The 11,821-nt window shown below is 54.9% G+C and overlaps 1 protein-coding gene across 4 annotated transcripts; it reads right to left on the bottom strand.

Moving 5' to 3' along the window:
* Positions 1-24: 24 nt before the first annotated feature.
* EDC4 (enhancer of mRNA decapping 4) lies at positions 25-11,817 on the bottom strand. 4 transcript variants are annotated; one of them, XM_058674007.1, is made up of 29 exons: positions 11,535-11,817; positions 8,491-8,647; positions 8,024-8,135; positions 7,648-7,747; positions 7,225-7,414; positions 6,988-7,135; positions 6,795-6,899; positions 6,410-6,609; positions 6,244-6,327; positions 6,064-6,159; positions 5,866-5,968; positions 5,580-5,760; positions 5,413-5,485; positions 5,221-5,312; positions 4,955-5,142; positions 4,758-4,879; positions 4,516-4,669; positions 3,788-4,221; positions 3,609-3,713; positions 3,372-3,524; positions 3,253-3,289; positions 2,952-3,129; positions 2,327-2,482; positions 2,114-2,229; positions 1,862-2,027; positions 1,593-1,779; positions 1,289-1,508; positions 761-924; positions 25-572 (listed from the first exon to the last, which is right to left on the bottom strand). In XM_058674007.1, exons 1-29 carry the CDS (start codon positions 11,614-11,616, stop codon positions 380-382), a joined length of 4,296 nt encoding a protein of 1,431 aa, XP_058529990.1. In that variant the 5' UTR covers positions 11,617-11,817; the 3' UTR covers positions 25-379. The 4 variants fall into 4 exon arrangements, with proteins under 4 accessions (XP_058529990.1, XP_058529989.1, XP_004584018.2 ...); XM_058674006.1 differs by having other exon boundaries at positions 11,526-11,817; XM_004583961.3 differs by having other exon boundaries at positions 6,410-6,519; positions 11,535-11,816.
* Positions 11,818-11,821: the final 4 nt, after the last annotated feature.

Below are 11,821 nucleotides of genomic sequence, written 5' to 3' on the forward strand. Positions count from 1 at the left end.
CATCATATCAAACACACACACATATTCCATTTTATTCCAAAAGCATTTAATTGAATTTCTCAATGTTTTTCAAAAACAAAAAGATCCAAATCAGAGGTAAAAAGAACATGGAAAATTCAACTCAAATGGTATCACAATTTCAGCATCATGCTCTAGGCATGGCAGAACCCAAGAAGGCACAATACCTGCCCTGGGCCCAGCCTAAACCTGCTGGCTACCACAGTCTGTAGTCCATAGCCAGTCATCCCTCACCCCTCTGCTCTTGAACACTGCAAAGTTAGGGGCCTGAACAGGTAAAGGGCAGCCATGACCTGCCCTGGCAGAGGCCTGTGCATCAGTCTTCAGTGCCAACCGCTCCTGGACAAGGCAGGCTTTGCTGCTAAGGAAGGCTGGGGGTCACCAGGCCATGCAGCATGAGGCTGAGACGCCGAGCCGCTTTGCCAAGTGAATTGTGTGGCTCAGCCTGCAGGAACTGGAATAGCTTCTGGCGCACCTGGGTCATAACGGAGCCCATGTGGTCTCGAGTGATGGGGTCACTGTGGTCCAGGTGCATTACAGCTTCTTCCAGGTAGCTGAGGACGAGGAGGGGAAAAGGACTACAGGTAAGAGCGCCCTCTTGTGGCACTGAAGCACAGAGGGATTAATGACAGGGAAACCAAGCCTTAGACCCACTGGGGCACAAAACTAGGGAAGGGAGCTTGCTTCAAACTCTCCCCTCCCTGCCCTCTACCCCCAACATGCCTCCTGGCCTCTCTCTTACCTGAGCTTAAGGTCAGTTCGAGTGCCAAGGTCTGATGCCAGCTGCTGAATGAGCGAAAGGAGTACAGGCTGGGAGAGTGGGCAGGGCGGCTGCCCAAATACCTGGGCTGGGTCCACAGTTTCACACACATACAGCACCAGGTTCAGGTCAGCAGCTGTCAGCGCCTGCAGGAGACAACAGTGTTTCTAGGTACCATCAAGACGCTCCACCTATTTGTGCTTCATGGTCTGGGGGAGGATTACTGCAGACTGACGTGCTGAGGGATGCAGATGGGGTGCTCAGGGACACTTAGTGAGTACTAGAGAGCTGTACTGTTAGCCTGCATCAGGAAAGGTCTCTTGAGAAGGGCTGTTGTAAAGCAAAGTTAGCTGAGGTATAAAGAAAGGCATACAGACAAGAAAGATGGCATGGTGGCTAGAAAGAACCAAGAGCAGTCCACTGGGACAGTGGCCCAGAGCCTGGTGCCAGGTATGAGAGGTACAATGTGTGGGTCTGCTCAGGAGACAACTGACCCTAACCCAGTCATACCTGCTGGAAGGCCTGATTGAGGTGGCCCTGCTGCAGCAGCTGCAGGATATGGGCTTGCTGGGCATGGCAGTCGAGGTGGGCAGAGGGGACAGGTGTACCAGCAGCTGAGCGCATGGCCTGCATGATGCTGGAGGTGACAGCGGCCTGCTGCTCCTTGAGCGCCACGCTCACCTCACCCTTGACGATGCGCTGTAGTTGTGGTAAAATTGACTCCTGCAGGCTGAAAAGGAAATAAGGCAGGCAAAGTGAGACGGAGCCCAGTCTGGCCCTTCCCAAACTCTCTATTTATCCCTCTCTCACATACCTGCCCACAGCCACATGCAGTTCATGCTGCAGGTCAGCCCGAACAGTGGTAGACACGGTGCCTGCCATCTGCTCAGTGGTGCTTTGAAGTGTGCCAACCAGGCCCCGCAGCTGGGCCAGCACTGGCTCCCTAGCCTCCTGTTCCCGTGCTTTCCGGCTCTTCATATGGTTTTCCAGCTGCTGCAAGTCTGAGAAGTGATTACAGGATCTTAAGAGGACAGATAGGAAAGAGGACAGCCCCCACCAAGCTGGGTCACCAGACCCACTTACATTCCTGTGTGCCCAGCCGGAAGCTATCATTGATCTGCTGGAACATGGCCTGGCAGCTCTTCTCAAAGGCGGGCAGCACCACACTCTGGAAGGCTTCACGGTAAGCAGCTTGCATTGGGCCCTGTAATGTGTCTGCAGCTGCTCGGGCAATGGTATCTGTCAAGTTCTAGCAAAGACAGAGGGGCTGAGTTAAAACGCTGAGCCCATCCTTGCCTAAACCCTACCCCTCTGCCATCTTAGATCCTGTATCACCTTGGACTTGAACAGCTTAGAGACATTCTCTTTCATGCTGCCCTCTACAGCTGTGAGTTTGGTAGCCACTGAGTTGTTCAGTTGGCCTGCCACAGGCTCCAGAGTCCTGGAGACACCTGAGGAGGGATGCGAATTTAGAGCCAGGAAAGGAAAGATGTAAGTACACCTACTCCCACCTGGCCCACCAAAATGACATCTTCATACAGAACTCACATGGAGGAACCGTCTTCTTGATTTCATCCCGAAGGCCACGCTCCAACCGCCCAGCAATAGCTGTAGATAGTGCCTGGGACAGCTGCTGGGTCAACTGCTCCTGCAGCTGCCCACCACGCTGCTGCCCCTCTGCCAGGGCCCGCTCTAGCCACCGCTCTTCACTGCAGCTAAGGAAAAGTCTGGGACCTGTTACAATGGTTCAATTGGCTCGTCTTCTACTTTCAACCACTAGAATTCCGTATGGGAATTCCGTATGGTTCTTGTCCCAGCTGCTTCACCTCCTATCCAGCTCCCTGCTTGTGGCCTGGGAAAGCAGTGGAAGATGGTGCAAAGCCTTGGGACTCTGCACTCATGTAGGAGACACAAAAGAAGCTTCTGTCTGCTGGCTTCGGATTGTTCAGCTCCAGCCATTGTGGCCACTTAGGGAGTAAACCAGGTAGATCTTTCTGTGTCTCCTCCCATCTCTGTAAAATCTACCTTTCCAATCGAAATAAAACCTTTAAAAAAAAAAAAAAGAAACAAAAAAACACCTGGAATAGGTACCAGGTGCCATACCCCTCCCTGGGCCTGGGGGGCTACCTCAACCTCTGCCTCTACTGCACCGTGCTACCACCCTCAAGGATACGTTCCTGCTCATGTCGAGTCTCCAGAGCTCGTTCTACAAGACCCGTGACCGTGTTCTGTAGGCCTTCGAGCTGGGCACACAGGCGCTGCAGCAGCTCTTCCTGGCTGTGCCGCAGCTCTGCCAGCTCTCTCTGCTGTTGCCAAATCAGTGCTGGCCAGTCCTCAGGGGGCTCTGCCACCTGCTAGCAGTACTGACAGTTATGTGATGCCTGCCTCCCCCATCCCTACCACGGAATGTCCCAGAGCCCTTCCCTACCCTTACGGGATGGGATCCCACAAGAAGAGTGGATGTTCACTCTTACCTGGTGTTCTGTAAGCCGGGACCCCACAGCTAAATTCCTGCCATGGGCAAGAAGTATCTCAGGCCATGTCAGGGAGCCAGGAGACCACCCCACTCTCTGGCCCCTGGCTCCCTGCATACCCATCATCCTTCTTGTTTTTCCGCTTGAGCTTAGGTGAGGCCCGAGGGGACCCCTTGGTTTTCCAGTCCTTGACGGGGAGCCGTGGAGGGGGAACTTTGGTGCCAAAGCCTCCTGAGGCAGAAGCCAGGCTGGCCACCTCATCATCATGATCACTGGAGGAAGCAGAGGGAGGTACTGAGTGTCTGCTCACTTGCTGGCCCTCCCTTGCAAGGGGAATGGCGTTGAGGGGTGCCCACCTTTGCTCAGCACTGGTGTCCTGGCTATCATGTTGCTGTAGCAGGTGGTAAGGTGGTCGGTGGAAGGCCAGGCTCTTGTGCTTTTCCTGGAGGCCGTTTCTGGGGCTGGAAAGGGTCAGCTTAGCAGTGAGTAACTACTGAAGCCCCTCCCACCACCTTCCCCCTTCTGCGCTCCTCACCTCTCTGCCAGGGTGCTACAGGTCTCACGAGTAATATCAGGTGCTGTAGGCCAAACCTGACTGTCAGCAGTCACAACTTCCTGGCTTAAGGCTGCCTCCAGCAGAGAAGGAGTATTGTGCCGATCCCCATCCCCTGGGCCTCCATCGAGGCCAAGCTGGGGGCCAAGCTCGGGCCCTGGACGGGGCCGTGGAGAGAGCAGGTGTAGTGCTGAGGCAGCTGAGGCCATACTGTCTGGCTCAAGGGCCTCAGGGGCAGAGGAGCCAAAGCCACGGGACAGGGCCTCGGACGCAATCTCAGGAATGTCCTGAGACAAGGCAGTGGAAGCCGAGGAGATAACATCAGGGGAGCGGGTGCGGCTGGGGGAAGCCTGGGGAAGTCCCAGAGGTTCTGCTTCCTGCAGCTCCAGGGACAGTGCAGAGGCAGCAGTAGGTACCTGAGATGGGCCAAAGACAGGGTATTAAGTGATGGGAGGTGGTGTGGTGAAGCACAGAGCTAAGACACCAGTGCTGGTATTGACAGGAGACAGCAGGGAAGGGGGTCAGGTTAAACACAGGGCCACAGCCCAGGAGGGCAGGGTGTGGGGAGGCTGGTATGACCTCAGAGGAAGTGGGCAGTACTGGAGGCAGAGTAGGGCCAGCAGACAAAGCAGAAAGGATGCAGCAAAGCCAACTGCTGCTACCTTTCCGTGCTGCCATCCACCTGCTACCCTGCATTCACACAAACATACCTGCCCAGGCCCTTTGGGAGTCAGTTTGTCAGCTGGGCCTTGGAGAAGGCCAGGCAGGAGGCTGCGTGGGCTTGCCTGCAGACTGTTGCTGCCACTCACTGTCAGGCTGCCATCCAGTTGCAGCTTGGGGCTCAAGGTCAGCTCCTCAGGTGGCCTGGTAGCAAGAAGGCTGAGGTATTAGCTGCCACAGCTTGCTGTGAAATCAGCTCCTCCCATACTCCACCTCTGACCCTTCACCTTACCTGGCCAAGGAGGCGTCCACAGCTGAGGTGCCACTCATGGCAGACACAGCTGTGAGAGAGCTGCTGCTGCTGCTGCTGCTACTGCTGCTGCTGCTATTGCTACTGCCAGGGGATGCAGCAATCTAGGGAGATGCAGAGAATAAGGGCTGTAGCCTGTGGGTGGGGCATTCCCATGTCCCCCAACCCTGGGGAAGTACCTGCTGCAGGGAGGCAGTGGGTGTCATGAAGGCATCAGGTGTCATCAGCTTGGGCTTGGTCTCACTGCTCAGACTAAGGAAGTCAGCAGGTGCAGGCAGCTCCACAATGCGTCGGAGGTCAGGCTGGGAGCCATGAGAGGCTGACCCCAGGCCCTCAGAGCCTAATTCAGATCTAGATTCTCCAAATGCTGTGGGGAAAGCTGACATGAGAATCCAATCTCTAGCCCCAGGGAGTTCAACTGGCTTCCCTCTTGCCCTTCACTTACCAAACTCCTCATGGGGAGTGTGTGTGGGGAGCGGGGCTATCACATCAGGGTTTAGCTGTGGCTGGAAGCGGATCTGCACATCTTGTAGGGCCCTGCAGGAAGAGAGCAAGCTCGACTGCTCAAACAACGCAGAGCAAGTAGGGGCAGAAAGGGACACAGACAAACAGCTGGTGGGTCTCCCAATACACTTACTTAGTATGCACACAGAAGAGCTTGATGAGTACACCGGCTGCGGACTCCATGGCACCAGTTCCGTGGGCACCATCTGAAAGGACAGCATGGATGATTCAACCCCTGGCCTTCTCTGTGCCTTGTCCCCTCACAAGTCAACATATGGTCCCCACCCCATCGCAGCTCACCAGCCCCCAGACTGTCATTCTCCTCCTCGGCAGGCAGCACCTCGGTGTGTCGCAACCGGCAGCGGCTCACAACCTGGATCCCAAAGCTCAGCACGGGATGGGTGAGGAGGAACTCGGAGATGGAGCTGAAGCAGGCGCGGCCCTCCTCCTGGTTCTGCAGCAGCTCCATCACATAGAGGACCTGCACAGGTGGCGCATTCCCAGGTGAGCTCAGAGGCTGTGAGGGTTGCCCATGTCATGCCCCGTCCTCCCAGTGCTGATACTGGCTTTACCCTCGGTTGTATACCTTCCGCTGCACATCGCTGAGAATCAGGTATTCTGCTGAAAGGTCCAAGCAAACCTTGAGGCTTGGGGGAACACTCACTGAGCTGAAGATGTCTGGGGAGAAGCTAGGGAGCCACAAAACAGAGGAAATGATGCAAAGCGTTCTGAGAGGCCACATCCCCAACCCTTGGATCCACACCTAGGCAAACAGTCCGCTCACCGGATAGTCTGCAGGCAGGTCCAGGACACTGTGCACCACATCTTCAGCTCCCGATTCTGGTCAGCGCCAGTAATGAGGAACCTCCAAAAAGGGACCCTGCAAAGTAGCAAGTGACTGGCTGGGTGCTCTGCTGGGAGCCCCCGGCCAGCCCACCGGCCACTCGCGGGCCCACTCACTCACTCAGGGTCCTGCTTCTTATGGTTGTCACAGAACAGCAGGCAGGAGAGAGGCCGCCCATCATGAGGCTTCCACTCATGCAAACACCTGTGTGCCGGCAAAGGAGGGGCTTGAGTGAGCAACCGGCTCTCCTGCCTCGAGGGGTTCTGGACCCTTCAGCCTTTCTTACCTTGGCTCATCCTGCCCCTCAATGTAGATCTGCCAGAACTTGACATAGCCATCATGGCTCGCAGTAGCCAGGACAGTCCCATCAGGGGAGAGGGCACCTTCGCTGAGGCACTGGGAAAAACCCATTGAGTTTGGCTTTGCCATCTCACCAGAGGTAGGAACGAGCCCTCCCACAGAGGATTTGCACATCTCTGTGGCTGGCTGAAATGGGGGAGCTTTAGACAGGACCAGACCCGCAGGGAATAGCAGGGTTAGGAGGAAGCACCACAGATGAGGGATCCTCTAGGCTCAGCAGCCCCGAGGGCAGAGGGCTGGTCAAACTGCCTAGGCAGCTGTGGATGTGGGGAAGAGACAAGGGCAGAGAGGAAGGTGAGCTGCAGACATACCGTGCTGTGGCCTTTCACTACAATGTAGCCCTGCTTGATGTGGCCAACATCCACAGGCCAGATGCTGTAGCTGGAGCGGAGCATGTCCAGGTCCCACACCTCAGCCTGGAGCAAACAGGGAGGGGAGAGCTCAGCCCACACTCACAAGACAGCTGCTCTGTCACCTCCCTGCCATGGGGCCCAGTTCCCGCACCCGGTCTTCATGCAGCAGGGCCACGGTTGGGCTGCTCTCCTCACAGCAGTCCTCACTCTCCTCAGGGATGAAGGGGCACCAGATGATCCTGCGGAAATGGTTCAGTGGCGTGCCCTCTGGCTGCCGGATATGGATCAAGATCTCTTCTCTGAGCAGGGTGTTAAGGGCTTGATAGGTAAGATGATGGAATGTATCCAAAAAGCCCTGCCCCCATGCCCCATGCCCAGAAATGGATACTGGATCTTGCCATTGACCAAAGCCAAACGCCAAACAAACAGGTTGCCTGCCTCATCTAGGCAGGCCAGCTGTGGAGAGTTGAGGTGTGCGAAGGCCAGGTCAGCCACGCTGCCTGTGAATCCTTTCAGCAGAGTTCGCTCCGAAGTGCTGACGCTGATCACTCGCACCATCGCTGAGCCATTGTTGGCAGCTGCAATCAGGACAGCAGTGGGGCATGACAGTGGACCCAAGCTTGGGCAGCACACACAGCCTTACCCTCACCTACTTTGCTGTCAACACCATGACACGACCCCACCTCCTAAGGCCTGGGTGGTCCACACAAGTCTTCTAATGTGATCCCTGAGGTCTGAGTAGGCTGACACTGGTTCTAGATCTCTGGGCTTCAAGCAAAATCCTTTCTGCTCTGCCCTACCCCCTACTTACCCCGAATGGCATAGGCCAAAAAGGAGTTCGACACAGCGATCAGGTTGCCGTAGTAGTACTTCTGTTCCCAGTCATATTTGGCGACAGGCTGTATTTTCACCTGGGAACCCAAAGTGAGGGAGGACACAGAAGCTGAGAGCCAGGGCAACTTCCCTTAGAGCTGAGGGTGTTCCCAGCAACTCTGGGGATGGGAGAGATCACAGGCACAAGCCATGCAACCCAGATTCTAAGAAGAGATTCCCATAGCATTTAGGCAGCCAACTCTGGCTTCCTGAACCTGGAGCACACGATCTATTTTCCAAGGTGCTCCTCATAAGAACTGGCACCACAGGGCCAATGGATAGGCTAGATATATGTCACAAAACTCTACACCTACCTTGTTGCTTCCCCGTGCCTTGCTCGAAATGCTTGAGTCGCTGCTGGCCACAATCTCCACCTCTTTGGCCAAAATCCCAATGCAGGTAGAGCTGTCATCCCCTGACAGGCAGCTGGGGGAGGGGGCACAAACCTTGCCTCTTGTTCACCCAAAGGTTCAAGGGGCAGGGTTGAGAGGAGGAAAAGACACAACTACCCCAAGGAAGGCAGGTCTAGTCTCAGCTGCTAGCCCCCTTAGCTTGCCTCCTTCATTGAGAATGAGCTTCCTTCTACCCTAAGGCAGGTGTCCAGGTCAAACCTCTGAGCTTGTCCTCAGTCCTAACCCTAGTACAAGCTCAGGGTGGTTTAGGTCATGCAGGCAAACAAGCAGCTAAAGCTGCTGGTCCTTCCAGCCTCCCCATCTCATGCTTCAGTTAGCAGATGCCCCAAAGACACCCTCATTACCACTGCCACCTCCCAGGCACTCACATGACCTGTTTCTCCTGCAGGTTAATGGGTGGCAAGGTACGGAGACCAGACTTGCTTGCTGCAGTACCATCACCTGAGCAGAGAGGATCTGGGACCAGGAGCCCATTGAGATCCCCATTGTAGGTGCTGGATGGCCGCTGGTTCTCAGGACTGGGGCCTACGGACAGAGAGGACCATCCTGATAAGGCTGTTTCGTTTACCTATTAGCCCATCAGAGTTTCTTCCCAACACCAGGAAGTGCTTGGGAGCATTCAGCTGCACAAGGCGTTCTCATGGGAAAGAGGGCGTTTCCTCATCTCCTGTTTCACAGGCACCGATGTATGCCAGGAGCAAGGCTGAGCAAGAGGCTTCTTTACTGGAAGAGTACAAACCATCAAGGACAAGCAGAGGTCAATTAATACATCAAACTCTGGGTACTCAAAGAATAGCATGGAAAGGATTTGGAAAGGCTTCATGAGAAAGATACCATCATTGCCAGTGTGACCAGAATGCCAACGTGGGAAGGACAGAGGGGAAACAAACTGCAGGGGCCTCAGCTAATGATGTTGGGCTTCTGAATCTCTCCCCGTGAGCAATGAAAATCCCAAAAGAGGTTTAAAGGGAAAAATGTCATGGCTAGCTCTCTCCAGTGGGCTGACTGCTCTAAGGCATCAAATTGAATGTTTAAGAATCCAATGATTGATAACTGAGCTTGAACCAAGGTAACGGCAGGGCTTGGAGAGGAGATGAGCACTCAAGGCCCAGAAGGAACATGTTCAGATAAGGAGATAAGAAAGGAAGGAGGAAACCCAGTGCAATGGCCACAACTGGCTAATCCTCTGCCTGCAAGCACCAGCACTCCATATGGGTGCCGGTTTGTGTTCCAGCTGCTCTACTTCCTGCTCCTTGTTTGTGGCCCAGGAAGGCAGCAGAAGGTAGCCCAAGGCCTTGGGCCCCTGCACCCACTTGGGAGACTTTGAAGAAGCTCCTGGCTTCAAATCGGCATAGCTCCAGCTGTTGCAGCCACTTGGGAAGTGAATCAATGGATGGAAGATCTTCCTGCCTGTCTTTCCTTCTCTCTGCAAATCTGCCTTTCCAATAAAAATAATCCTTCAGAAAAAGAGTGAGCCTGCCCCATACAGAAATAATTCAGAACAATCGACCTCAGGTGGAACAGATACAAAGGAGCTGTATAAAAAGGAGAGAAACAGGCTGGTGCTGTAGTTCAACAAACTAATCCTCCACCTATTAGCACCAGCATCCCATATGGGTGCCTATTCATGTCCTAGCTGCTCCATTTCCCATCTGGTTCCCTGCTTATGGCCTGGGAAAGCTTGTAGAGGATGGCTCAAGTCCTTGGGACCCTACACTAGTGTGGAATTCTCAGAAGAAGCTCTGCCTCTGAATTGGCCCAGCTCTGGCCATTATGGCCATCTGGGGAGTGAACCAACAGATGGAAGATTCTCTCCCTCTGTAAATCTACCTTTTAAATAAAAGAAAATATTTTAAAAGAGAGAGAGAAACTCGGAAGTAGGTGTGGAGTCAGAAAAGACAACATTCCCCTGTGGGCAATGGCTGGGTCTCAAACACAGTCTCAGCCATGACTGCCATCATTTTTCCAAGTAGCAAGAAAACTACAGTTCCACACTCAGGAACTCAGTGAATTTCCAGTTACCCAACAGTCTGATATGTGACTTGGTCCTATGGCCAGAGGAGATAAGCCAGCGCTCCAACAGTGAGACAGAGCATAGATCAAGAGCCATCTTAGCGGCTCAGGAACAAGAAGACACTCTCCTTCCCGGCGGACTACCACAAGGATAGCACAGCAGCAGTGCCAGGCTGCTCGGGGTTGGCCGTGCCAGGCTGTACTGAATCTCAGCAGAGCCTGGTCTGCTCAGCACCTGATAAGCTCAAAAGTCCCAGGACAAGCATGAAAGCTCCAAGACACACTTGCAGAAGAGGGAGCCCGCACTCCAGGTTTGGGGTGAAAGGCTCAGTGTTCTCAGACAGCAGACAGATTTACTCAGGCAGTATAAGAGTAAGCTGAATGCACTCGGGGGGTGCAGCAGCACCCACTTCCAGAAGCATTCAGTTTGAGCTTTCCAGCAGGTTAAAGAACAAGATCTGAGGAAACATAGGTTCTTAGCTGTGGCCACTCCACGTCCATACCACCAACAGCACTCAGTCCCTCCAGCCAGCATAGATTCCAGAGCCTGCCAGCCTGCCAGAAAACTCCGGTCCCTTTCTGCCGATTTCCTTTTCATAATGGCTCGCCTCTACTGGCTGGGATGTGTTAGATTCCCAGCCTACACAGCCTCCCCTGTCAGATCTGCTCTCTGAACCCTCTAACACCCATTCAAACTCTAGTCACACCAATATCCCAAAACACTCCTCTTTCCATGACAACCGGAGATTGCAACCCTTCCCCTCTCTGTGTCCTGGCAGCTCATTTGTAGAGCCAAAGGATTACTAAGAGCCCAAGTTAAACTGGAACGTATGAGAACAAATCAAGAGCTTGCAGATGCTTTAGCCTATTCCAATCGGGGCAGCTATCTTCATCCCAGGGAGAAGGCAGACTGGGGGGAGCTGGTCACCTTTCTTCTTGGAACTCATTTTAATTGGCATTCCCAGAGAGAAAGGCACGCTGCCGAGGGGAACCAGCATCTCTTTCAGAGCATAGTTGGAACTGAGGCCCAGAACTCAGTACAGAGATCCCGAGCCATGCGAGAGCCCCCGAGTGAGGCAGTTTCAGAAATAGCCGAGACCTTAAGGCCGGGAAACCAGAGGGGCTCGGTGGCTCAGAAGAAGGGGACTTCATTCTCAGTCAAAACGCCGAAGGACGAGTCAGGACGGCCTGGCGCGGGGATGGAGAGGGGTCCCCCACTCAGCGGTCTGCGCCCTTCGCGCGCTAAGTTGAGAGATCGAGACTCCGACTCCCACTCACCCTCACCAGCCCCGAGGATACAGACTTGGCCTGTAGGGGTCTGTGGCCTGCAAGTGCGGTTCAAATCCACGCAGCCCTTTCGCCTGCTGGCCACGGGCCCACACCTGCTCACCCCGCTCACCCGCAGCGGGCCGGTCCAGCTTGAGGATGTCCCTCAGGTGCTGCGTGGCGTCCTCGATGTCGATGCTCGCGCAGGAGGCCATGGGCCCAGCCGCGGGTGCCCCGCCCGCACGACGTTCGTTCTACTACCGCCGCGCACTGCCCAGCCTCGCCCCGCCGCGAAGGGGCGAGACACCCGGACACAGGTCACTTCTCCGTCCACCCGCAGCTAGCAAACCGCCGCCCGCGCTGCGTCCGGAGCTCCGCCAACCCCACCAACCGCCTCCACTTCCGGTCGCCGTGAACCTA

The sequence above is a fragment of the Ochotona princeps genome, chromosome 16, assembly GCF_030435755.1.
Source record: "Ochotona princeps isolate mOchPri1 chromosome 16, mOchPri1.hap1, whole genome shotgun sequence".
Classification (NCBI taxonomy): Eukaryota; Metazoa; Chordata; class Mammalia; order Lagomorpha; family Ochotonidae; genus Ochotona; species Ochotona princeps.